General features: G+C 40.2%; 1 protein-coding gene across 2 annotated transcripts in view; it reads left to right on the top strand.

The window, feature by feature from the left end:
* KPNA3 (karyopherin subunit alpha 3) overlaps positions 1–26,321 on the top strand; it is a 54,235-nt gene that overhangs the window by 3,865 nt on the left and 24,049 nt on the right. Inside the window, exons 1-2 of one of the 2 annotated variants that reach the window (XM_041128680.1) lie at positions 10,718–10,736; positions 15,906–15,950. In XM_041128680.1, the coding sequence (XP_040984614.1) occupies positions 15,909–15,950 (42 nt within the window). In that variant the 5' untranslated portion in view covers positions 10,718–10,736; positions 15,906–15,908. Of the gene's footprint in view, positions 1–10,717; positions 10,737–15,905; positions 15,951–26,321 lie in introns of those variants that run through there. The other variant, XM_030036489.2, reaches the window with a different exon arrangement.

Below are 26,321 nucleotides of genomic sequence, written 5' to 3'. Positions count from 1 at the left end.
TCCAATACAATTGAGGCTTTCAAGGACAAGATTAAACAGTTGCAATCATTTAATTTGTAATACCCCTTGTAACTGCTGTGTTTATTTGTTTATATTGACACCTAAGCTAGCCTAGCTTTTAGAAAACCAATTTTGAACATTCTGATTTTTCTGTTTGCAGTTCTTTGGCTTCATTCTTGGCCTAGTAACATCCTTATTAGACTTTTTTACTCCTCCAACTTCTTGGACTAGAAGTGTTACTTATTCTTTATTACAATAGCAGGCACGCATATGTTGGCTCACTGTTCTGATGTTTAAGGTGACAGATCAAACAATTCAGCCCATTTCTTTTTGTTGGCATTAGTCAGCATCGCTGACAAACTGAGGAAAAATTCTTGATGAACGGAGATGTTATAATTTGTAGGGCTGTTGGCATGACTTACTGTTATTTTTGTGTGTGGTGCAGTGAGACTATGTGGTCATGTAATTAGCAAAATGCATACTGGATCAAAAGTAAAGGTCCATGTGCGCTCATTAAAAAGAAAAAAAAAAACCCAAAACAAAAAAACTAGTGAGGAGTTAGTGCATTATAACCTAAATAACTCTGTAAAAGCACTTTAATGATGGGGATTAAAATTTCCTTTTTGTATACTTGTCATACCCCTAATCATAAGTCAAAAGAACACAAGTCCTTGAACTTCTGTTGCTTAGGCCGTAGGATTAACCTCTGGAGATTTGTTGAAGGCTATTTACCAAAGGGAGACATAGCCACTCTGTCGTCTTTCACCTACTCCTGCTCTATTTGATTTTAAGCTTCAGAGGTCCTGGCCACTGATGTCTTTTCCACAGTTACAATTTTTGGGGGGCAATTGTATCACCTTTTGGTCTGTATCATCTTTGGGTCATTGAAGGATCCATTTTTTTTCTGTCCCTTCAGCATCCCGAACCCTGATGAGGCAGAGGAAGAAACTGGGCTGAGCCCAGATCTCCATCATCAGCTGTGGCAGCTTCAGTATATTTACTGTTGCTGCTTTGCTAACAGTGTGGATCTAGTTATTGAGGATGCTTGAATTTGCTCACATTTTTCTGTCATGCTGCCATGATTTTTTTTTGCAAGCAGAGGAATATCTTTCTGGGGAGGCCAAATCTGTACAGTCTCTGGGCGTCTTGAGAAGGGTATACGTTGACTTAAAGCCATGTTCCTGTCAAGTGTCAAAGGCTTATTGCAGTGGAGGTACCATAACTGTGCGGTGTTAACGACCAGCTCATTTCTTGATGCTGTTCTCTGCATTGACTAGTGTTCTTGCTGTCTCCCTGTACTCCCCTCAGACACTACATGAAACAAACGTGGCTTGTAGCAATCCCAGAAAGCCTGTTACTCCCAGCTACTTTGCAACAATCCAGTTTCTTTCAGGAGCTCACTTTTACAGATTGGTCGGCTTTCTGCCTTTCACTTTGCTGGCACAGGAATGGATACTGGCAAAAGAAGGGCTGGGACGGAGTAGGGCTGTAGCAGCTGATTTAGGCTGGTTTAAGGTATTGTGGACCTGCTGTCACAATAGCCTCACTGGCTTGGTGAATCTCAGTAGGTTAAGTGAAAACACAGGTGTCAGGTAGCTTCCTGTTGGGAACTGGATTTAGTATAAGACCCAATACTCTCATGCAGAGTTCCTAAGCTCTGATTCCTGCAGCTTCTTTATTACCCTTTCAGGCCGGTATATATACTCTTGGGAGAATACAGGTGTACATGTTTGTACCTTGGAAAGAATTACATGGGTAGGAAGTAAGAGGTGGATGTGGGAAGCCTCCTCATTTGCTATTGCTACAGAATTCTCCAAACTTTAGTTAGTCTGCAAGTAAATAGTACAATGCTGTGAAATGTTTGTGACTATTGGCAGAAAACAAACACCTAATAAGTCCACTTAGATATGCTGCCTTGTATTTTCCTTGTGAGATTCAAAATCAATTCAATGTATTGCATTTTAAAAATGCAGATACCTTAGGAAGTCATTGTTTATTTCAGAAATACCTGTGGAGAAAACAATTTGGAGATGGCATCTCATGATGAACATAATCTTCATAAGCTGATTGGGATCTGTGCTTGCTGTATTGAGGCCCAATTATTGCTGTTTGTTGTTGTGATATACCAAGCCTTCTGCTAATCTTCCTGTAATTGCAGAATTTGTTTTTCTTCATTCTTGTGTATTTCTAACACTACAGCAGTTGCACTGGTATCTCTAAAGCTTTTTCTATTAAAGGATTAATTTTTAACTTGTAAACTGTCAAAGTTGTTAGCAGTGTAACTGTCTTACTAGTTTTAAGAGCTCTTTAACTATTTTTACATAAGTTCTTTGAGGCTTTCATAATATTTGTGCAGTTCCAGCACAAATCCAGGCAGGACGTTTTGTCTTCTAAAACAGTGTTATCTGAAAAGACAGCGATTAGGAGGATGTATGAGCTACAAGTGACTGATCAGATTTGTATTTATTGTGGGATTGGAAGTGGAATGAGGCATCTAATTTATAAGATTAGGCTAGAAGAGGCAATGAACTTGTTGAAGCTGATGGGGCGTGCCATCGAGCAGTAAAGACAAATTGCCAAGTGAACTCACTTGAAATGAAAAAGAAATGTAAAACCTATATATTTTCCAAGAATAGAGTCTATCAGTTGTTTCCAAAATACCCAGCACTCTGAAGCTCTGATACTGAATTGGTATTCCTGATTACTTCTGTAATAGCAGAAGCTGTGGGCTTTGCATTCCATTTCACAAAATTTGACATGGGTAGTCAAAAGAGCTAGTTTCTTCCAAAAAGTTAGTCCTGCATCGGAACTGTCTGAGCCTTGGAGTGAACTAGTTGCAAAGCTGTTCGTGTTTCTTTAGTTTTATGCTCCCTTAGCTTCCTGAGCCAGCCCTTCATGTTTGGAGAAGACCAGTGCTGGCTCAAAGAGGTCAGTGTGGAGGGGAGAAGGTATATCTTGTCTAGTGATATTTAACTGTTGGATTGTTATCCCTTCACAGTCAGATTGACACCCTTAAATCTGCTGGGGAAGCTCCATATTGTTTCTTCTGGGTCAGTTGACACTTGTCTCCTTTCTCAGGTTGAGCAAATGTTACAGTCAGTTTTAAACGTGGTTTCGTGTGTGTGTGTTTAATAAACACAACAGGTACAAAATAGGAATATATACTGTACGAATGGCTGCAGAACAGGAGGCAAAATTAATGTTTTCCCCATTCAAAGACCTATTACTGAATGACTCACTTGCCTTGTATTCTGTCATGTCTGACCAGCTGAGGATCTCTTGTGCATTTTTAACCTTGATTGTTGTCAGATTCAGTAACAGGTGGACTTTGGAGGTAGTAGTAGAATAGGTGATTTGCAAAATCAACTTGGAGAAATGGCTTTCTCATAGTTTGACTTGTTAGCCTTGATGGAAATGTATTTTAATGAGTGCTCAAGCCCCGTTGCAAACTTGCTGGTGTGGAACGTAGTCAAAGCTCGTCTGCATGAGGAGAAGGTGGTCAGACAGGGTGCTAAGGTGACTTGTGCCCAGGTTTTCAGAGATGTAATAAGGGATTCTTGGCCAGGTGCAGTGTGAGATTTCAGGTTTGCAGTTCTCAGGACGTCCTAGTCCTTGCCTTTTCTTAGTCAACTACAGTGTAAGTCAAAGTTGATGATACTACACAGAGAGACATTGTGTCTGTCTCTCAGGTAAGCTAAGGTCACCCTAACTGGCAGATACTGTCTTTGCATGCAGCTTTTTGGCATCAGGGTCTCTTACTTCATTTCATGCACACAAATGTTAGATACAAAGTCAGTGGTAGTGATTTGTCTGCACCAAAAATCTGACTTGCAGCCAGATATAGAAGGCTTTCCGCATCAAGATAGAATCCTGAAATGAGAGAGCCCTGCTAGGAGTCAGCAGGATCCTGTTAACCACTGTTTGTCAGGCGTGCAAGAAGAACGTAGGCTGGTAATGGGTAGTGTTCGTAACACTGAACAAACAGCAGTGAAGAGCAACCTTCCAGACAAGAAGAGACGTTTAAGGAGCTCTGATACAGGCAATCAATGAGACTGCACCTTTGAGCCTATCACAAGCTGCCAGCGGCAGTTCAGAATCTGGCAATACCCTCTTCCCGTGCCCATTGCTGATAGGGGTATGGCCCACTATACCTCTGCGCTCAGTGTAACTTGTGTTTTGGTGGGCCCTATAGCTGTGAGGTTCAAAGGAGTTCTTATTGGTTCTTGTCCATCAAAACCACACCACTCTTGGTGGTCTAAGCGACTTTGTAGGGCTAACCAATACCCTTTTTATGGAAGGATGTATAAATTGGAATTTTGAGAAACTGAAGGTTTCTCTCAAGGAGAGAAGTATGATACCTAGAATGTTCAAATGGCAGAAACATGGAATCAGGGCTTATGTCACATTAAAAAGTGATGTAGAAGCATCTAGAATTCATGATACTGAAATGATTAAATCAGAAGAGTTGCTGACAGGGTTCATGAAAGATCGTGGGATGTTGCTGGAGTGTATTTTCTAATTCCTAATGCTCCATCTTCTTCCTGGGTTGTCAGCTGGGTTTGTTGTTTTCTCTTGCATCTTGAGCAGAATGATCTCTTCATAGATTTAATTAGGCAGCTAGCACATGTTTAATCTTTTTTTGCCTTTTGATTATATCTTTCAAAAAATAGAAAAAGAAAATCTGATTTCATTTGAGCCATGTAATATTATACCAAAAAAGCTTGCTGTGGTTGAATATAGACTAGCTCTCTAGGGACTTGATTTGTTGTTTTTTTTCATGGCACCCTGTGAATGTACACAAATTGCAATTATTTTTTCCAATTTTATAGATGGAATAATAGGACTTTTTTCCCTCACTTCACAGGGAGGTGCTTATAAATACATCATAGAATGATTGTCTGAGGTACTTTGATATCACAGTTGAAGACTTTAAGTATCTGGAAAGGGAGTGTCTTTGTTCAAACATAGATTGCACAAGAAGGTATCTGGCTAGTATTTAGCCTAGTAGGTTTTCTTTTTTTTTTTCTTTTTCTTCCTAGGGGAAACTAGTATAAATATTTGGCAATCTTAAGAATGTCTTGTCATCTGTGGCATTTGCCCCAGAAGTCTGTGAGGCCTTTCTGGCCAAACACTTCACTTTGTAATTAGATTCTTGAAAGTGGTTATCTACAATTTTATAAAAGCTTTTACTTTCAAAAGAATTTATTTAAATCTTTATGCTGATCTAAAGATCAAAATTTTAGTCTGATGTTTTTACCTAGTTACCATGAACAGTCATTTTACTTTTGCTGTGCTGTTTTCTGTTTTCGTGTCCTGTACACAAGCGAAGATGGTATTTTGGCTGTGAAGTATGACATTGAAAGTGGTGGATTTAGTTTCTGGTAAAATCTGTTAGAAAAAACTGAAGCTATACCTCTGAATTGGGGTATTCTAGACTATAGAAGAGGAAAGAGACTCCTTTTCTTTTGCAATGGCAATCAACTGTTCTGCTTGAATAGACAGGTCAGTGTACTTTCCCTCCTTGGTAAGAGAATGGGAGGGACACTTGCTTAGAAATTGTAGGAGAGGACAGAGGTGGTGTCATGTCTTTGAGAGACCAAGGAGTTAGATTGGTGCCTTGCTTGTTCTCCCTCAAGGACAGGATAAACTCCTGTTTCTAGGAGATTCTAAAGCATCTGCTACACTATTGGTGCAATACAGGAAAATAACAAATATTTTTTTAGTGTTCACACATCTGAATAGAAATCTGTGTACTGGCAAAAGCAGATTCCTGTAACACAAAAATGTATAAAATTTCAAATCCTTGTATGTATTTAGAGTGTGTCAAGAAGCCTTAATCTTGTAACTTTTTAAAAAAGTATGAATAGGAATCACTTGTAATTAGGCTGTCTTGGTTATCCACTGTTCTTGGTGCTTATTTGCCATATCACAGTATTCAGATAAGGCAGGGCTGGCATCATTGTAAAATTCAGTATGCCCTTCTGTTTCCAAAAAGTACAGGAAAAGGAGAAATACTTGATACAGGTGTCCTTCAGACCAGTAGTTTCTTTTGGGCTCAGGCATAAATGACCAAACTCTACACTTGAGTTCTTCAAGGTGGGCCCTTGTCAAAGCGGAGATAGCAGTGGCTGCATCACTGCTCTTTGCAACACTGCATGGACAGGTTCCTTGCCCTGTTAGGACCACAGGACAAAACAAGTACTTTGAATTAGTTGGTGATTATTGCTACCTGCCTGTTGGTCTGCAGAGTCCAACTGTTGTGCAGTGATGAGTTAGCTTGGGGTGCTGTGGGATTACCTGGAAACTTCAGTTTGACTAAAGGTGGAGCCCATATGGCTTCGTTGGGTTCTTTGGTCTGATGTCACTAAAGGTGCGATTAACAATGCTAAGATCTACATCTGAATGGAAATGCTGTAAAACTTTTGACTAGGTATAATGTCCTTGATTCACACAACAGCAGTAACTGGATATCTACTAGCTTTTTCTGTCTTCCTTCTCCCAGTTGAGTTTTGATGTTGAGTAGAGAATTCCACCTCTTCTTTTATTCTGTATTAAAACAGCAGATAACATGCAGACTGTATTCTGGACTGCTTTGTGTCCTTCGATATTGGTGCGGTTTGTGTTGAATGCAGCCAACTAAATTGCTTCAGGTCCGGTCTCCTGAGGATTGATATGTCTGTACTTGTAAACCGGGTAATTGGTATATGGAAATTAGAACATGAGCGCTCACATCTCACTTCTTTGCTGGTAGTAGCTCGACATGCAGGTTAAACAAATGCGGAGAGGATATCAGGACCTCAAAGAACATGCTTACAAAAGAGCTGGTAAGAAAGAAACTTTGCAATTGCTTTTCTGCCAACATCTTTTGGAGCAGTAGAAGTAGATAATGTGGATGGGCAGCTTTGCTTCCATAGGGCTTTCAGGTGAGTCAGCACCATGAGCAACAATAATTGGAGGCTTGTGGCTTTTCATTTTGGCATGGCACGTCTGACTTCAGTGAGTCATTACCCATCGCTAAGAGTCACAGTGGATATCTCATGCATCCAGTTTGCTGAGACTAGCTAGGTTCAGATACTTGAATTATCTTGCCACAGACTGACTAACAAAAACCAGCTGGTATTCATTTTAGGGGCCCCAAACTGGGGATTTAAAAAAAAAAAAAAAAAAAAAAAAAGTGTGGCAGCTCCAACTGCAAAAGAACTAGTTTTCATTCAGTGGCCTTTTTTAACCCTGAGGAACACAAGTCCCAGACAGATTGTGGCATAAAATACAGTGGCGTAAATACTGCACTCTGCTTCTAATGTACCTACTACTGCGTTAAAGGTTACAAGCCAAAAGGAAACTTTATAGTATTAAGGTTCTGCAGCACACAGAGAATCTGAACCAAGTTCTAATACTTTCTGCAAAATAATAGAATGTTTCCCTAAAAGAGGAGCAAATACCTTTCAGGTCAAAAAGTAATCAAATGAAATAAGACTCTTGTGGAGTCTCAGGTCAGGGTACAGGCACATCGTAAGTGTATTTGGCTGCTTTGGTAGATCTGTTGCTTGTACTGTGGAATCCATGCCCCCTGCCTGCATTTCTAACTGGGTCAGCATAATTTAATATGGAGCTATGATAACAAAGCCAGAGGTGAAGTTGTTCTAACTTTGTAGTCTATATGACTGAAAAAAAAAAATCACTGTTTTTCTTAGAAGGACAATTTGGAGCTTTATGGGAATACTTGGTAATTAGGTAAATATCAAAATTGGGTGTGGGGAAGAAGAGCCTGCCTAGAACATGCACTGGGGGGAAAAAAAGGCTGGGTAATAATCCATGATGCTTGTAACTAAAGGAATAAACCTAGCAGGAAGGGTTAATTTTGACTAAACATTTGGTTCAGTTTGGCATGGATGTCAAATCTTTTTGCATGTCCTAAAGAAATAGAGAGGATCAGTGTGCACAGCATCATTGGGTTTAGTTCTTTCAGTTGTGATTAAGTTGTTGCATTCAGACCATTGTGATGCTGTCCCAGAATTTTGATTTAGTAGTCCCAGAATTTTTCCTTTGTGTATTGTGATTTGCTTGCAATTCTTGGAATAAGCTATATGCACTTCGAAAGTGTGAACAGGTAGAACAGCAGCAGTATCACTTCTATAGCACTTCTATCAGTGTCCCTTTGTCTCTGTTTTTAGCTGAAGCCTGCTGTACCAAAACAAGTAGAACAATATCATATTACTCTAAGCCTCAACTTTACACATACTAACAAATTATATTCCTATGGTAATATGGAATATTTAACTTCTAATGTTAACCAAAGATAGGCATCTGACAACCCTAATCATCTCAACTGTTGTATACAAACAAGCCCTTGAATTTTTTTTCTTCTGCCCAAACCCAGGCTTCTGCATTTTCATGTGCATTGCAGTATTTCATGCTTGTTAAAAGGTGTCAGAGAAGGAGTAAGGAAAAAAGGTTAGTAAAGCAATTTCTAGGGAAGAACAGTGTTTACTTCATCGATGCAAACACCTTCTCCTTTCACTGTATTGCTCCCACACCTATGTTGTAAAGTATTTAAACTATACTCTAGGGTATGCTCATATGCAAGAGGGGAGGTATTAGTTAAATCCAATCCAGCTGTTGGAACTGGTCCAGTTTTTTTCTTTCAGTTAGGCAGGTGGAAGTAGTCTGGAATTGACTTGCAAATGCTAAGCTCTTTGGGTACCCTGTATGTTTAATCAAGCTACTTTACTATTCCAGCTATGTATTCAGGGTAGCTCTTTCCTGTAAGCATGTTTCTTCTGGTTTTCTGAGACCAGTTCCTGTAATGTTGAGAGGCAAGAGCAGAAATAAAGAATTTAAATGACCAGTTACCTTTTAACGAAGTTTGTAGATGCAGAGAAATTAGAATCAGTCAGTGAATTTGTTCTCTCTTTTTGACTTAATAGCTCAACTTTCAAAAGCAACTAAATGCACATCTTACTGAAGTTCCTGAAAACGTTATCTTTTGTATCCACAGAATAGCCAAAACTGATACTGGTGTGTGGTGTTCCTCTTGTCAAGGTGAGCCTGGCTTTCCCACTTCCATGGGCTAGCTGGAGGTGGATGCATGTTGGTCGGCCTGCAGGAGAGCAGGGGTAGCCAGCTAGCTGCTTGTGGGGCAGCTGGCAGGCCAGCCGCGCTGGCAATATTGATATGCTGGCTGGCATAAAAACATCTGTTTCCTGCCTCTCCATCTCTGACGTTTTCTGGACTTGCTCCTGTTGCAATGGAATTGGTGTAAATGTGTTGATTAAAAGATGACACTCCTCAGGTATCCCACTTAATGAGGTGGCTAGTCTGGGAGCACCACACTGAGCTCCAGATCTCGTTGTTACAATGGTAGGTAGATTTTTAGTCATTAAATGATGGCTATGCTTTAATCTTCCTTCTGACACAATTGGTATAACTAGAAATGGTTAAAATATTTAAAATTCATACCACTTACTGTTGCAGCATTTTATTATTTTTTTTCTGTACAGAGAATGTATGTTATTAAACACCTTGTACATGAAACTTCATTTTTAATTTCATTTAAGAAATCTTTATCCCAGCATAACAAAGGGAGTGAAATGACTTGAGCTTCTCACTAGTTGTATCATTCACACATTTAAATAGTTTTGGGTTTCTGATTTGTACTGTAGCTGGGGATGAAGTAATCTTATCAAGTATTCAGAATTTCTTGTCTCTGAAAGTGATATACTTAAGGGACTTTAAAGTGCTTATAATCAATTAAGATTGATTTTCAGATATGAAGTAGAGATTTCAAATTAACAGAAACCCTAAGACTCATTCCGATATTTCATTGTGAACGAGAACTAACTTGCATAAAGTAGTACCAATATTTTAAATCATTCTTTCATAAGTAGAAGGACTATTCTGACTGCTTTGTCTCAGATGTGATTTTGTCTTTTTGAATTAGCCTGAATTTTCATCTTGTAGTCTTGTATAACTTTGGTAGGGTTTTGGGTCCATGTTCCCCCCTGCCCAGAAAAACACACTACATTATGTATTTGCTACAGAGGGTTTTGGAAAATGTTATCTTGTTCTGATGTATGTTAGACAGGTACAGCTGATTGATGTTGGGATTCCTTGATTTTTTTTTTTTTTTTTTTTTTTTTTTCATTTACAGAAGTTACATGAGTTGCCTTTGCAGGTAGTTTAATGTATTATGCAGGTAAATGTTTTTTATGTTAAAGGCTGAAGAAGCCGGAGAAGCTCGCTAGACTTAATTCTCTCCTTAGAATCTCAATGCTATTCAAAACTTCAAAGTAATCTTTTTTTTGTTTGCCAGGAAGGTGTGCATGGGCCATCTTAAGACATCAAGGAGGAGGGTTACAGCAGTGGTGCTTGCTCTTTAACATGTAGTGAGGATCTTGTGCACTTTTGCATGGGGTTTCACAAACGGTACTTGTGAAGTATGTATAGCTGAGCCAGAGGGTCCCAAACATTCAGTCACTTAAAAATAATTCTTTGAATGTCCTGGTGATAAGGGTTACTGTTATACTGCTAATTCAGAGTTTCACAGGATTATCTTTAGCCATTGCTTTTTGATATCAAGAGTTTTATATATGGTTTTGTGTTCTGTCATAAACCAAGTATCAACTGAAAAATCAGGAAGACATTTCCCTTCTCCACAGGTGGCTCTGAAACTGAGCTTTGAGTTTCTTGTCAGTGGCTTGTTGGAAGAGAGATACCAGAGCTGAAACACTGATCTGGTGAGGATGGCTGTATTCTGTGTAGCTTCTGCCCACTGAGTGTGTCAAAGGCAGTTTTACAGGGACTGTGGCATTCTTTGAAGCCTTATTTTGGGCATTGACTTGAGGCTTGCTTTGTTTTCTAGGTCTAGTGTCTTTTAAATCTCTTGTCTTTTGTCAGCTTAGCGTATTTGTGTGTGAAACAAGGTTCCCTTGCAGCCCTTAACACACCAGCCCTAACGTGTGTAGTGATTTTCTTTATTGGCATATGAAATTGATTTCAGTTTTGATACTTTGAGGGAACTAGGGATTGTTTTTCTTTTAAATGGAAGGTGTTACAGAGAGCCTTGGCATGTAACGCTTTGTATCTGCTGTTGGAAGAATATTCAGAAATTCAGGGTAGAAGCGAGAACACTGATTTATCTAACAGCATCTAGTACATCTTTTGGGTTTTTTTCTGGTTTATTTTATAAAATAACAAACTGCCGAGGAACTTGAAATTAGAAATACTGCTGAACATCTACTTTTGACTTGTTACAAGGCTTACACTACTTGGTGCGTTACTGTGGTTATGTCAGCCTGTCAAACATACTGGTAAGTAATTGTTCTTCACAGACAGTGAACCGGGGGGGAAGAAATATCTTGTTACAAAAGCATTATTAACTTAAGTCTGACTTGAGTCGTGTTACAATGGAGATGTAATGTTGTAGCGCAACTTGGTAAGTGTTGTATGTTCCTGTTTCTTAATAGTACATGCTGACTGATAGTTACTCCTTTACTTTCTGCACCTTGCATGTGGTGCATTAATACCCTTGTGTTTAGGAGCGGCCTCACAGTTCAGATTCTGCAGGAATAAACTGTTACAACTTCTGTGATTTGTGGGATTTTGCCTATGTCAAGTTTTCCCTTTCTGAGATTTGGAGTCTGATTTTTTTTTTTTTTTTTTTTAATTCAGTGAAACAGTTCAGATTTGTCTTGGGGGGTAGTTTTGAGATATGCTGTTTCAGTGTGACATGAAGTGACTTGTTTGAGTACATTAAGCTGAGAAGTGACCATAGTCAGATGCTGTGGATGTCGAACACTGTATTAGATCCTTTGGTAACGTCTCACTAGGCTTCAACTAGTTTTGCATATACAGGCTTTAGCAGATGGTTGTCCTCCCAGCCTGAAAGCTGGTAATGAATCCATGGGGTTAACTTGCAGAATAACTTTGTCTCTTCTCTCTGTTTTAGCTGACCTATGTTAGCTGGGGAAAATGTTTAACCTTTCTACTGCTGTATAAATCTCTTGTAAATGCCTATCAGTTCCCTACATGCTGGGGCTTGCAGGTAGTATAAAAGTGTGGTATTCTGCTTACAGTGGTAATGCTTCCTTAAAGGGAGGCTTGCAGTGGTGCTTAAGACCACTTCTTTTATATGCTGTTGGATTATAGTATGTTTACTTCTTCTGAGGCTGTAGGAAGGTGCTGATAACCTGCTGGATTTCTAAAATGCTTCATCTGAAACACAAGCATTAAATATCTACCTTTTAAGAAATGCCAAATCAGGACAAAAAATAAACTGGATCACTTCACTCTGGTTTTGGGGGAATAAAATCTGAGCTTTCCCAACTCTCCCCCTCCAACAGATAAGATTAGAAATTATGCCTATCAGTCTACAAGTTTTAAAATAAAGCTTGCAAAAGCCCAGCAGGAGAGTCCAGTATACAGCATGGTGCTGTATGTATACCTGCATTTCCTGTAGTCAAATGAGGTTGAAGCATGTTTTTGGTCTTAAGGGTATGGTGTCTCAAGGCAAGGATAGCCAAACTGCAGACATTCAGAAGTCTATCACAGAGCAGTCCGTCACTAGTGTATCAGCTCCTGTGGTAAAGAGGAGAAAATCAAGATGGGCAACAGTCTGAACAAATTCCAATTAATTAGCAGGGATGAAGCTAAGAAATCAGGCCAATGTCAAGTGCATACGTGTCTTTTTCATGTACAGTCTGTAACTGCAACAACTGATGTGTATGAAGTGGAATCCATGGTCTTAAATATATTGGTATACAATGGTCATCTCATATGTTGGGGACATGAAGTGTCAGGTTAGAAATAATGTCAGCATACATCTAGTTGAGAGCACTAGTCATGATCTGACCATGGCAACCAAGTTTAACTGCCAGAATGCACCATAGGCTCTTTGGGAACTTCAGTCCAATATGCTTGTGGGAAGATGCTAGCCCTAACACAGTATTGCTGATTGTTGGATGATCCTGGCGACCCCAACATGCTGAATTTTTAAAGATGCTGTGCCAGCAGGAGACTCTGCAAGACCGGAAGCCCTTAGTTCAGTGGGGGCCAGATAACAGTCATCAGTTCTGTGAAGTTAAGGCTAAGTGATAGCTCCAGTCATCAACCTACTTGCTCTGTGAATGGAGAAGCAGCTCTAGGCTTAGTGGTGAGTACTGCCTATTCTGCCTTTCAAAGGAGGAAGGAAAAATAGAAGATGTACCAGAGCTGCTTTGAAAGAGAAACTACATATAATAAGTTTAAAAGGAGATACAAAAGAACAGCTAAAAGGGTAAACCCCAGGTAGTATGGAGATTGCCTTAAGAGTATTAAATCTCAGAAAATATATGCTACTAGTCAGCAAAAATGTCCACATAGTTAATAATCTTTTTTGAAGAATTCTAAAGAATGGTAGCTCTCTAAATGAGGAAAAGATGGGTGATTCTTGCACATGAAATGTAAAACCATAATGGAGTAGTCAAATATTTTGAAGATTAGCTTGATAAAAGCAAAAAACTAGTAAAAAAAATATTGAGACAGAATTGTAATAGTGTAGGATCAGTGGGGCTGAAATAATGGAAGTATGAAACAAAGAAAAAACCCTAATTGAAAATCTGAGTGAATTATTTGCCTTTAGAAAGAAGCTTAGAGTCTTCCTAGTAGGGCCTTTATGGATGCATGGCTCTGAGTAACTGTCTTTAGTCAAAGCATTGTTAGAGGAGGTTTTAGAGTAAATTGATGAAATGAATAGTAATGCCTTGCCTGGGACTGCACTGTATTTTATTTTTTTTTCTTCTAAACCAAAAATATTAAGCTGCTGAACTGTTGAACACAGCATATAGTCTTTCTTAGATCTGCCTTGCTCCCAGAAGAATGATAGGTGGCAAATGTTATGGCTGTCCCCTGAAGAGCTTCAGATTTGGTCTGATTTTTCTGCTCAGTAGAAAATATTCTAGAGTATTATCACATAGATAAAGGAAAAAATGTAGGAGTAAATTGTAACTAGGGAGCAAATTTAGAAGTAAATTGTGCCTTGCATCAATTAAATCACTGAGATTTCAAATTGGCACATACAATACTGGATTTTGGGGAGAAAATGCTAATGGACACTCAAGTTAACTGATTTGTCGTGATGGGGTACCCCTTAAAATTTAAGATAAGTAGGAATAAAAGATTAGATTTTAGGGGGAGGTGGGGCAGTGTTACTAGTGGAAAGTTCCATAAAGAACTTTGGTGTCTAGCACATTCAGAATGATCAAGAAAAGGAGGTTTTACGGCAGAAGTCTAAGACAGCTTCATCTAACTACATTTTTCCATTGAAATGCAGAGTTATCATGGGGGAGAAGTACTGAAAAACATTTTTAGGCTGTTTAGTGCCCTTAAATTTGACACAGTTAAGATTGTTCTATTAGAATTTTATATTTGAATGAGAAACTTGAATGACTGGTCTTGCTAGTTGCATGCGACGACTTTTCAGGTTTTTCATTTGTCCATTCCCTACCTACTCAATGCCCTCCCATTCCCCAGCAATCCAGTCCTATCAAACTGAGCTTTTGCAGCAGGCTCAGATGATCACAAGAATCAAATGGTTTAGCAAAATAATGGGGGGGGGGAAGTGTAGTTCTAGTACATGCTGTAGTGCTAGTGTCCTCTTACTGTAATGAGGACTTGCATTGTTTAAAGTAGTATAGTTCATGCTTGTAGATGTAAAAGGAGAATTGTGTCTCTGAGTTGGTTAATCGAGCAGTGGACAGGAAGACAAGCCTTCTTTACTCTCAAGTCAACCTAAGATAATTAAATGAATACTGCTATGCAAACTGGTTGAGAACAGTGAAACTAAGATAATGTTCTAAGCACTGAAATTATGTCCTGTATAGAGTCATGGTGTGAAGTCTGCTCATTTCACTTATCTGTGTTTGAGCTTTAGCATGTTTGGTGTTTCCTTAGATGGCTGATGGGGAGTGCTGGTGTTTTCTGTGTACTGCTGGTCTTCACTGATACTTTTTAGCTCAGGGAAGTTATTTGTCCTAACTCAAAAGGAATGTGATAGTGGCAGTGAAGGTCAGTAGCAAGGATAGGACATAGAAAGTATTTTAAAAGGCTAATTTTAGTTAGTGTGGGTGATCTTTCTAGGCTGCCAGTAGTTATCCAGTCCTGATTTTCTCTGAATTGCATTCTGATGGTACATGTCTTTTCCACTGATTGTAAAACGAACCTAGTGAGATTGCCTTCAGTAGGCTAAAATTGTTCTTTTTCAATCTTTTGATGTCTCTTAGCTGAGAGGTATAGCAGCATTGTAGGGAATCCATCCTGAGTGCCCAGTACCTTTAAGAAGCTGAGATATTGGTGGGCTGGCTTTCCTTTACAGTGTTTAGGCTATAGATCCTAAGTAGACTCAGTACCACTGCACTTCATTGTTTCCTCTTGCCACAAGCCTAATCTGTCTTGTTTCCATTGAGCTCAGTCATCTTCTGTCACTCGTGGTTGATTTTGGCCAGGTAACTGGCATAGATTATGTGTTTAGGTTGCGAATGTGATCATATGTGAATATGAGACAGTCTAATGTGTATTTACTGCTTCTTCTGGTGTGCCCATATAAACACCTGGAGAGTCATTCCAGTGAAACTGCATGGGGAGGTCAATGTTTTCTGCCTTTGGGATACTTACTGTGATTTATGACAAAGCTTTCTGTAATGTGGATAATCTTAAAAAAAAACCAAAAAAACCCAACCCCAGCACCTCCTCTCCCCCTGCCCCCTAAATAACAACTTCTGCACATTGCTAGGAAAGATTGAGTTATAAAATATGCACACTGTTTTCCTTATCTTTTGATGAATAACTGCACTTTTAACCTAGAAACAACTGATTCCAAACCAGAATACTACTTTCTTTACATACAAATAATTTTTATTTTTTATTTACAGACTATGAGAAGACACAGAAATGAAGTTACAATTGAATTGCGGAAGGTGAGTTTACTTTTGTTTATCAACTGTGTTACTTTGCTAATAATGCTCTGGTGTGTTAGCTAAATATTTTGCCGTAAGCTTTGTTTTATGGCCCCAAACTTACATAGAAAAGTTGTAAATTTGTAGATTACTAACTGCGGATTCTAATGTTAGTTTTACTCTCCAACTCATTAAGCTCAGTACAGCAGAACAGTGCTGCTTCACTCCAGTGTATTGCTTGGAAATAATCCATATTCAGTTTCTGTACCATTTCTCATATTATTACAGTGAAACTGTCAGCTGTTCAAATGTTTGAAGTCTCTGAATGGGAAAAAGGAGAGTTTTAGCATTTAGAAAGTGTGGATGTTCTTTTATTTTGTTTTCTGGAAATTGCTGCTTCTGTGCTGTAGAGGAAGTTAATTTTAGGGTCAGATTTTGGTTATATTGTGTAAATGCCAATATAGCTGGGAAGTTCATGAGCAGAAGAGGTGATCTAGTTCAGTGCTCTGCCTAAATACAGCATTTGTTACACCCTCTGCATTGGGTCTGTGTGGCAAGGTTTTGGTAGTGGGGGAGCTACAGGTGCAGCTTCTGTGAGAAGCTGCTGGAAGCTTCCCCCATGTCCGACAGAGCCAATGCCAGCCGGCTCCGAGATGGACCCGCTGCTGGCCGAGGCCGAGCCCATCAGCAATGGTGGTAGAGCCTCTGGGATAAGGTATTTAAGAAGGAAAAAAAAGTTGCAGGGCACAGAAACTGCAGCCGGAGAGAGGAGTGAGAACATGTAAGAGAAACAACCCTGCAGACACCCTGGTCGGTGCGGAAGGAGGGGGAGGAGATGCTCCAGGTGCGGGAGCAGAGATTCCCCCGCAGCCCGTGGTGAAGACCACGGTGAGGCAGGCTGTCCCCCTGCAGCCCAGGGAGGTCCATGGTGGAGCAGATCTCCACCTGCAGCCCGGGGAGAACCCCATGCCAGAGCAGGGGGATGCCCAAAGGAGGCTGTGACCCCGTGGGAAGCCTGTGCTGGAGCAGGCTCCTGGAAGGATCTGTGGATCCATGGAGAGAGGAGCCCATGTTGGAGCAGGTTTGCTGGCAGGACTTGTGACCCTGCGGGGGAGCAGTGTGCTACTGAAGGACTGCATGCCATGGAAGGTGCCCATGCTGGAGCAGTTCATGAAGAACTGCAGCCCGTGGGAAGGACTCACGTCGGAGAAGTTTGTGGAGGACTGTCTCCTGTGGGAGGGACCCCACTCTGGAGCGGGGGACGAGTGAGAAGTCCTCCCCCTGAGGAGGAAGGAGTGGCAGAGGCAACGTGTGATGAACTGACCCCAACCCCCATTCCCTGTCCCCCTGCGCCACTGGGGGGGAGGAGGTGGAGAATTCAGGAGTGCAGCTGTTCCCAGGAAGAAGGGAGGGTTGGGGGGAAGGTGTTTTAAGACTTGGTTTTATTTCTCATTACCGTACTCTGATTTGATTGGCAATAAATTAATTTTCCCCAAGTTGAGTCTGCCCGTGACAGTAATGGGTGATTGATCTCTCCCTGTCCTTATCTCGACCCACGAGCCTTTTGCTATATTTTCTCTCCCTTGTCCAGCTGAGGAGGGCAGTGACAGAACGGCTGTGTGGTGCTTAGTTGCTGGCTGGGGTTAAACCACAACACCCTCGTCATTTGTAACTCTTCCAACAGCCTTTCTAGGCACCTTGAAGACTTGCTGCTGGAGGACGCTTTCACAAGCTGAACTACTCTTTGGGTCTCTGTATAAAGAGAAGGGGTAAACTTTCATCTGCATTTGTGTACCTTCAGTATATTTGAGGACTGATACTGGCCCCTTTAGTTTTATCCTGTTGAGACAAATTCAGTTTTTCACCCTTTCCTTGAACATTCTGTTTCCTAGTTTTGACTTGTTGCTGTTCCTCAGATCCAAATTGCCTGTATCTTTCTGGAAATGTGGAAGTCTGGAAAGATGCAGGCCACAGCTGAGGTTTAAATGGGACAGTGAAAAACAATTCTTAACACAGTATTCCTGTTGATTTTGAGTATGTTGTTGACAGGCATTCAGTCTGTGTGATCCGTTACATCCTTCGGACACTTCCTACAGTACTACAAAGCAAGGGTAGTTGTTTGTGTTCTCTATCTGCATAGTTAAATAAATGCAGAAGTTTTAAACATGATTGCTGCTTGTCTTTTGAATTGCATCTGCTTTTTCCAGACTTCTTAATTTGAATTCCCATTCTGCTCCACAGTATGCTTCAAGGCCTCCCCAGCTTGCTCTCACCCATGTTTTCTAATATTTTTGTTAATGACTTGAGGGAAGTGTGTGCTTTCAATGTTCTAGATATAGGCCAAACTCTTTTGGGTCTCCCATTTGATGCATATCTCCAGTTTGCCAATTGAATCATTGACAGTCTGAGTGGTGCTTGCTTAGGAGTGCACACCCATCCAATTTAATCTAAATTTTTTTTCATTAGTTGCAAACTGAGAGAGAAGACAAAAGTCTTGCTAAAATGAAAGTGAATGGGTTGTGAAGGGGTTGTAAATAGAAGTTATGTTGATAGAAATCAGCTTGACTTGGTTTTAAGAAATTTCATCTCCACTTATCACCTGATTGTGTAAGACCTATCAAAACTCTTGTGCTAGTATTTTCCTGGGATCCTTCTGCTCTTCTTAAAAAGAAAAAAAAAAAGATACTTTTTTGGTTTTTCAGGTCTTATACAAAATCTTCTGTATCTCATTACAATATAAAAAAATAAATATACGTAAGATTCATCCTGAGACTATAAGAATTACTTGAAGAAACCTAATTGGACCCAGATGACTGGGAAAAAAAAAAAATCTTAGTACTTACATGAACATGATGTGTCATCTAAAAATTCTTCAATGTTTTCATATTTTACTAATCAAAGAAACTAGCTGAAGATGTCTGAATGTGTTGGGTAGCTTAAGCTGGCTATGGCCTCATGAGTACTGGCAGATGACCAAGGTGTGGAGAAAGCTACTTTTACATACAGTGGCAAGTACCGAGTGAAAAATGAAATTACCCAGTTTTTGCATAAAATGAGATTCAGGTGATTAATTTTGATATCTGAATTATCAGACATGTTAGAGGCCTTCTCTGTTCAGAACTAGTGTGTTAATTCAGTGTAGAACTTGCTGTATAACTGTGAAATCTACTGGGAAGTCATTCATACCACTTGGGCAGCCTATGCCTGCTAGCAAAGCAACGCTGTGAAAGATGGCTTAGCTAATGCAGCATATCTGCATACAGCTTGCTAAATTGAGACTGCGTACGAGCATTCCAGTGCAATCTTTGGAGAGAGCTTTGCAGTGCAAAGTGAGAATTTTAATTTTAATTTAATTCTCATAATTGGTTTTTGTAACAGGTCACAATTTCAAGGCCATGGTGCCAGAAGCATGGTGGGGAGCAAGTCATACACTTAAGACAAGGGAATGGATTGTTCTGTGTGGAAGGAATCTTGTATGTGCCAGTAATACATGAGTGAAAATGACAAAGAGGAAGCCTATGAGCTGCTAGTGACTTTTCACTGAAAACTGCACATGCAAAGATCAGTTACACATTTAGAGAAGCCTAAGTGCTGGATGTAGGTCAGACCGTAAATCAAGAGTGAAGAGCAGCTGCAGAACTCTTAAATGCAGGAAGTTGTGTTCTTCTGGAGTGTTTGCTGAACATCTTCCACTGCAGAGGCCAGAAGAAATCTGCTTTAATAAGAGATTGAGCGTGTGTCCGAGTTGTTGGTTTGCAGCAACTGAACTGGTGCTGGTGGGCAACTGGTTTGCTGTGGGAATTCTGTGGTAGATGTGAGGTTGCTTCTGGTACAGAATTGGGACTGAAATGCAAAGGGACATATTTTATTAAGCTCCAGCAGTAGAAGGGATAAGCTGTAATATGTCTTCATCTTTACAGCTAACACTGCTACCGTAGCATGAGTATGCGAAATTCAGGAAATATGTGTTGGCATGACCTTAGTAATCCACCAGTGCCTCTTCGAAACAGAGGGGTATCTTCCCTTTCTCCCAGCTATCCAGATGCTGAGTGTACACCTAGCTTTTTAAGAAAACAGGCAAATTGAGCATATTCTTGATCTGTACAGTTGAAGCACTACATAGTCATGGGTTTGTCTTTTGAATCAACGTGTGTATAAATATTAAATGAATGGATCTGATGAAGTTGCTTACATCTCTGTTATGTAAGATGGAATAAATAAAAAAAAATTCACAGCTTTGAACAGTAGTAAACAATTTCTGCATGCATTAGTGTGAGGTGTTTATTCTTTTGAGATTACAGACATCAAGGTGCATTTGCAACACATTCTGTGTTTCAGGAATATATTATCTCTATTCACTATCTTCACACCACAGCTCTTACTCAGAAGGAAACTACTTTTTTCTTTTTTTTTTTTTTCTCTTTTCTTTTCTCAATCACTTATTATTTGTTTAGGAGTTGAGCTATCAAAGCTGCCTCTGACATAAAAGGGTAGCAGTCGTCTGGCAGAATCCTGGCCGAGGTGAGGCATGGTTGGCACCATGAGCCAGTCAGATGACACCCCTGATGGTCAGGTGCCCTTTTCTGATTCCATATTGGCCTTGCAGAACATGTGTTTTACATGTTTTGGGAATGGACCTACTACATTTCTGGAAAGATGGTCTTGGTCTCTGGCTATACTGTTAGTGCAGCAGTAGACCTAAGAGCTTAAAAAGTAGCCATCTCTCTTTCCAGACAGACAAGATAACGATGTCAGTTTTGGTGACGGAGAATATCTCAGGATTTAGAATTTAAACTTCTCAGTATAGTGTCGTGGCAAAGTCTGATTTAGAATGTTTATCACTTAATTTCAGCATCACAGAAACCTGAAGGGTGCTGTGTTAGCAACAGGGACCCTGGAATTAATTGGTTAACCTAGCTGATTAGTCTTATTCTGAAGGGGAGTGGGGTGGATGAGTAATGGTTAGGATTCAGTTTAAGGTTCCATATCTAAATGAAGCCTGTAACTCCATTGCTGTGAGAGATCCTTTGGTTCTAGGCACTTGGCTTTCTGTAAGGAGGAAGCTTGACTTGGGCCACTTGTGTGCTTTAAGAAAGGCAGTCCTTAGCTGGGTCAATGCTATGGTCATTGAGTTAGATGGCACCCTTCAAAGAAAGCCTTAACACTCCTAACCTTAGCAGGCCTGCTAACTAACTGGAACCCTAAGAACTTCCAGGATCTCTCACAAGGTTTATTTTTGACTCTCTTGGCAAACTCAGCTGCCTCTGAGAGCTCATAGACATGAGCTCATGAAAGCCTTAATTGCCAATTAAGTTTGATGCAAGGCAAAGCAATTATTTGCTAAACAAGTGGTGGATTAGGGAGCCAGGGGCATGTGTCTTTTTAACCTGTTTCTCTGGCATACTGTACTTGTTGTCCCTACTCTGATCTTTCTTAAATAAGATTGCTGATGTCCACAATAGCTCCTAAATAATGTAGCGAGCCTTGAAGAAAGGATCTGTCTTCATGTTGCTGGGAGAGCCAGTGTGGGAAAAACCTTTTTCTGATTCTCAGGAGGTCTGAGAATGCAAAAGAAAAAAAAAATTCCACATTTTCAGTTTCAGGATAGTAAAACTTGCTTCATTCACCCATCTTTTCCAGTTCAATGTGAACATATAGCTTTTCATTGACTGTAAAGTACATTTTTCTAGGCATAAGTCTACCAACTTCAGAGAAACAGCTACGATCATAGGGAGACTGAAGCACTATTAGTATGTTCTTCTGGAGGCTTCCCTATCCAGTATTAGCAGCACAAATTCTTGGGAAAGAACTTGCATCTAACCTGCCTTGACTGATTTCCCCCACCTGCCAAAAAAAAAAAAAAAGACCCCAGGAGGAAAATTATATTCCTAATGTATTCTTCTGGAAACTTAGTTGAAAAGGGCTATGAAGAAATTCCTTGGAGGCTTGCTTGAATCCATTTTAGTAAGAACATACTTTTGCCTAACTTAACAGGCCTCAGTCTTTGCAATCTGTGCTCGGGGCTCTTGGGCCGCACACTGGTGTATATGTATGTGTCTACTTATAGTCAACCTGCTCACCTTCTGAGAAAGATGTGCACTAGCCAAACAGAACATAGTGACTGCTGTCTGTTGTCACAAAGGTGTGTTAGCAGAACTCAAATGTAGAAAAATTGCCTTTGTCTTCTGCATATCCGTAGCTATGCTCTTTATCTGAAGAACAGTCTTGGAATCTGTTTGACTGCCTTTGGATGCAAGGGACCTAGTTCACTAAGCGTGTAGGATATAATTTTTATATCCATGGATTGTAGGATGATCAGATTGACCTGTTCAGCCTGTTTACAGGGTTTTTAAAAATCTTTCTAGGTGTTAATGAGTTCTGAGACAGTGAGTAGAGCCAGCTAATGGTCCTTTCCCAACGATTAGAGAAATTGAATCTTTCCCCAGGTTCATATCCAAGAGCTGTTACTAGATATTCACTCAGGCTAGATAGCCCACCTAAGGAAACTTTCATTAAGAGGATATTCAGTAGAGGTTTTCAGAGCAACCCTGTAACAGGAAGAGGTTGGAGTGGTAGGCATTTTCTTTTTCTTCATGATGGACTGTAGCAGGTGCTCTCGCCCCCCAAAACCAAAATTGGAGATTACACGTAAGTGAAACCTAGAAGTTCAGCTCAGTCTGTCACAACAGTGGTAGCTTAAAAGGGATGTCCAGACAACCTGAATCTACCTCCATCACTGGTCTGATCCTTTAGTCTTTCCTAGGATGTCAGAGCAGAGGAAAGAGCTGCTTGTTGTCAGCTGTGAGTATACCTAATGCTGGTTAGCACTCTGGTTCCTAATGTTGAGATGTTCTTGAAGTTCTGCTCTTTGTCCCCAGAGGACTCAAACATAACCTTAACTTTCATGCCAAAAGAACTTCTTCCTACTAGCTGCTGAGTTCCTAAACCTTGCCCTGACCTTAAGCATTTCATAATGATGTTTGACACCTGAGGGCAAAGATTTTCTTGTTTCTTTCTTTTCCCTGTTGATCGTGAAGCTTCCCAAGGGAATTGAGACTCTTCATAGAGTTTTCCCATGTGTCAAATGCTGAAAAGCTTGTATAAATTTGTATTTAACACCTTTCACAGCTCCATTAGAATATCCTATTGGCCATGTCCTATAGTACTAAGTGGAATGCAGCATAGAGCTTGGTGGACATCCTCTTTGCCTACAAGGATTCTTCTTCTGTTAATCATGTTGTCTTTGAAACTCATTTGCATTGATAAGCATTTTTTTTTTTAATCCTGTGGCCACCTTCCAAGAACGTAAACAAGAAGTACTGGGGTCTGCAGGATTTACATATTTACCGTTCATGCAGCCTGACATTCCCACTGTCAGTGAAGCACACGATGGGTATCTGTCATCAAAAACTCTTAATATATTATCACACTGGACAAGGAAGTGCACTCATGGTATCATTACTGTTGTTTCTAGCCATTTGGCATTTTTCCCTGGCATATATGTCCACATACCTTTTGTTCATATAGAAACCTCTGTAGACTGTTGTAGTGTACCAGAATGTCGACATGCTTACAACCAGCAGTCAGCTGCTGTTTATAAACTTTCAGACTTTATTGTATATAGCACGCATAGTTCAGGCAGTAGCTGAGGATCTTTCCTTTTGAAGGAGACCTGCTTAGTTTTGTTGGTGACAAGGTCTTACCCTTCATCAGGGATTCCAGTTTGATGCCTCTCCTTTTCAAAGGGCTCTATCACCAGGCTTTGAACAGGACAGCTGTATCCAGGTGTGCTCATTTGTCTCCATTTTCACCCCAGGAGCCTGCAGAAGAGGCTGGTGCTATGATTTAGGCAAAAACTTTTGAGTTTGTCACAGTGTGACAAAATGCAAACATTTTAAGGTTATGTCAAGCTGCAAATCATGTTCTTTTACCTTATGCAGGGGAGTGATTGGTCTAACAAATTACTTTATACTGTGGTTTAGCTGTCCAGGAATTGGATGCTTTTGCAAATGGACAGAGCTGTTTCAAATAGCCTTAGAGCCACCTTTTAGGACTGGACTTAGGTTCCATGAATACTTTGACTTCATAAGAAATGCTAATAAGAACATCTTTTCCTTAGTAAGAAATTTTTAGTGCTTTTCAATAAGTGCTAGCCTCTTTGCTTCAGGCTGCTGTGGAAGCTCCTCTATATATGTTCTTGACAGTTGTTTTTCAGCCCAGCCATCTGCAAACAGCTACAGGAACATTCTTGCTCACTCTTACTTTTCCTGGCTAAGGTTGTTTTTTCTGGAACCCATTGCGCCATATGACTGACAGCCTGAAGATGTTGCCTGCATTTGCAGAAATTCTAGTGTCAACCTGCTGTCAGTTATGTCCTGTGAAGTTCAGCTTGCTCTCTTAAGGAGGGTAGAATATCTTGGCATTAGAATATACATGCTTACTCATACTTACTTTGATTAACATTAGGAAGCATTCTCTTAGGCATACTCATGTTGCCAAAGGAATTGGATAGTTGTGTATGCAGGTATAAAAGGCTGTCTAAGGAGCTATTAACTTGCTGGCTGGAACGGGAGAGAACTAGGCTCTTGGTTAGTTCAGTTGTGTTATATATTATGGCCATCTTTAGCATGCAGCTACAAATGGAAGGCTTTTCAGTGTTACCCAGTCTTACCATGCTAAGATTTCTAATTAGTCTGATGCCATTTTGCTCTTGTCAAGAGACCCTGTCCCACAATGGAATTTAAACCTAGATTATGTATGTTTGATGGGCCAGAATTTGAAATGCTGTTCCTTTGTTACCATCTTCACTGTCGGTGGTCTCCCAGTGGGATATCTCCATTCCTGATAGCTGCAGAACAGTTGGTTGGAGCTCCATTTTATTTCACCTCTCAGCATGTTGGTGCCATTAGAACAGTCCTTCAGTGTCTGTTCATTTAGGGATTCATGGGACTCTCTTCCAGGTTAATGGAGTTTTTGTGAGGAGTACTGTTTGGAGATACCCACTGCATCAATGTAGATGGACAATTGCTTGAAGCAGAGAGACAAGCTACTGTTCTGTTACTGTTCTGTAATTATGTGTTCATTTACAACCTGCCCTCCTTTCTTCTTTGTCCAAGTCCCTGAAAGATTTCTAGGGAATTGGAAGAACTTAAAAAAAAGTTTTGATCACCAATTCTGTGGCCACAGGCAGAGAGAATTTGTGCATGCCCCTCTAAATCCTATTCAGGGAAATTATTTCAGCTAATGGTACTTGTATAGAAGTGCGCTCACTGTGAATAAACATGAAGTGTGTATTGAGTAATGGTTACAGGCAGGTAGTCTTTCTGAAGTTCTTCGGGTGAAGTGGCATGGAATAATTCAGTGCTTTGTCCACTGACACAATCTAGACTTACTGCCTGGTGTGTGTGGAAGGTGATTTTCCAGTGGTTCGGCTGCTGAAGGCCGTGCAGCTCATTCCTGTTGTTCTGTGAAGATGCTGTTCAGTCACCCACAGTGGGACTCTCACTTTGTTCCAGCTATATTCTCTGTATTGTGTTGGGGGCTTGGACTAGACTTTTAAAGGTCCCTTCCAACCCAAACCATTCTGTGATTCATTGCTGTATTCTAGCCTCTGCTGTCCTGGTATTTCAGGATGTTTGAAAGAGGATCTCAAGATATATCTTCATTCTTGCTCTCTGGAGTAACTGGATACCATAGCCCTTATGTTACACTCTAGTAGAGGCACAACCCTGACAAACACTGATCATTCAGAATGATGTAATTGTGTATGTTGGAGACACACACGTCTATACAGGGATATACGTTCAGTACCACAGTTGTTCCAGTGTGACTTTGCTTTTTGCATCCAAAAGCTTCTAGATCTTTCAAGCTAGAAAATGAATGATGTGGTTTCAGCTGTTTCTGGTTAATGTCTTTTTGTGAGGAAAAATATTGAGGGTGGAAATAATGTGCATGATGATTGTGGCCCACATGTATGTGAATATCTAATATTATTTCCATTTCAATAATGTGATCTTTCGTTCCGGGTGGATGCCATCTATTTAATGTCAACATAATTAAGACGACTTTGGCCTTATTTAAGTTTCCACTTACAATAGCAGTGAAGTAAATGGCTCTTGCGTACCCTCTGTATTTTGGAGGGATTTAAGTCGAAGCTCTCTGAGGTGCATCCATTCTGTGCTAGCGTAGGTGCTTCTGTGGGGAGCAATGTGGAATGGTGGTGTACCAGATTCTCTTTCCAAATATGGGGACAGTTCCTTAAGGTCAGAGGATTCAGTGGTGGGTGAATCTGCTAATAAAGTGGTGTGAAACACCTAAATGGGAGGATCTACTGTTTGAGCTCTTAAAAAGCTTTAATTTTTTTACTAACAGAAGAAACCTGGAAATAACAAA

Source organism: Aquila chrysaetos, chromosome 14, assembly GCF_900496995.4.
Source record: "Aquila chrysaetos chrysaetos chromosome 14, bAquChr1.4, whole genome shotgun sequence".
Taxonomy (NCBI): Eukaryota; Metazoa; Chordata; class Aves; order Accipitriformes; family Accipitridae; genus Aquila; species Aquila chrysaetos.
This window is presented reverse-complemented; position numbering and strand designations above follow the sequence as displayed.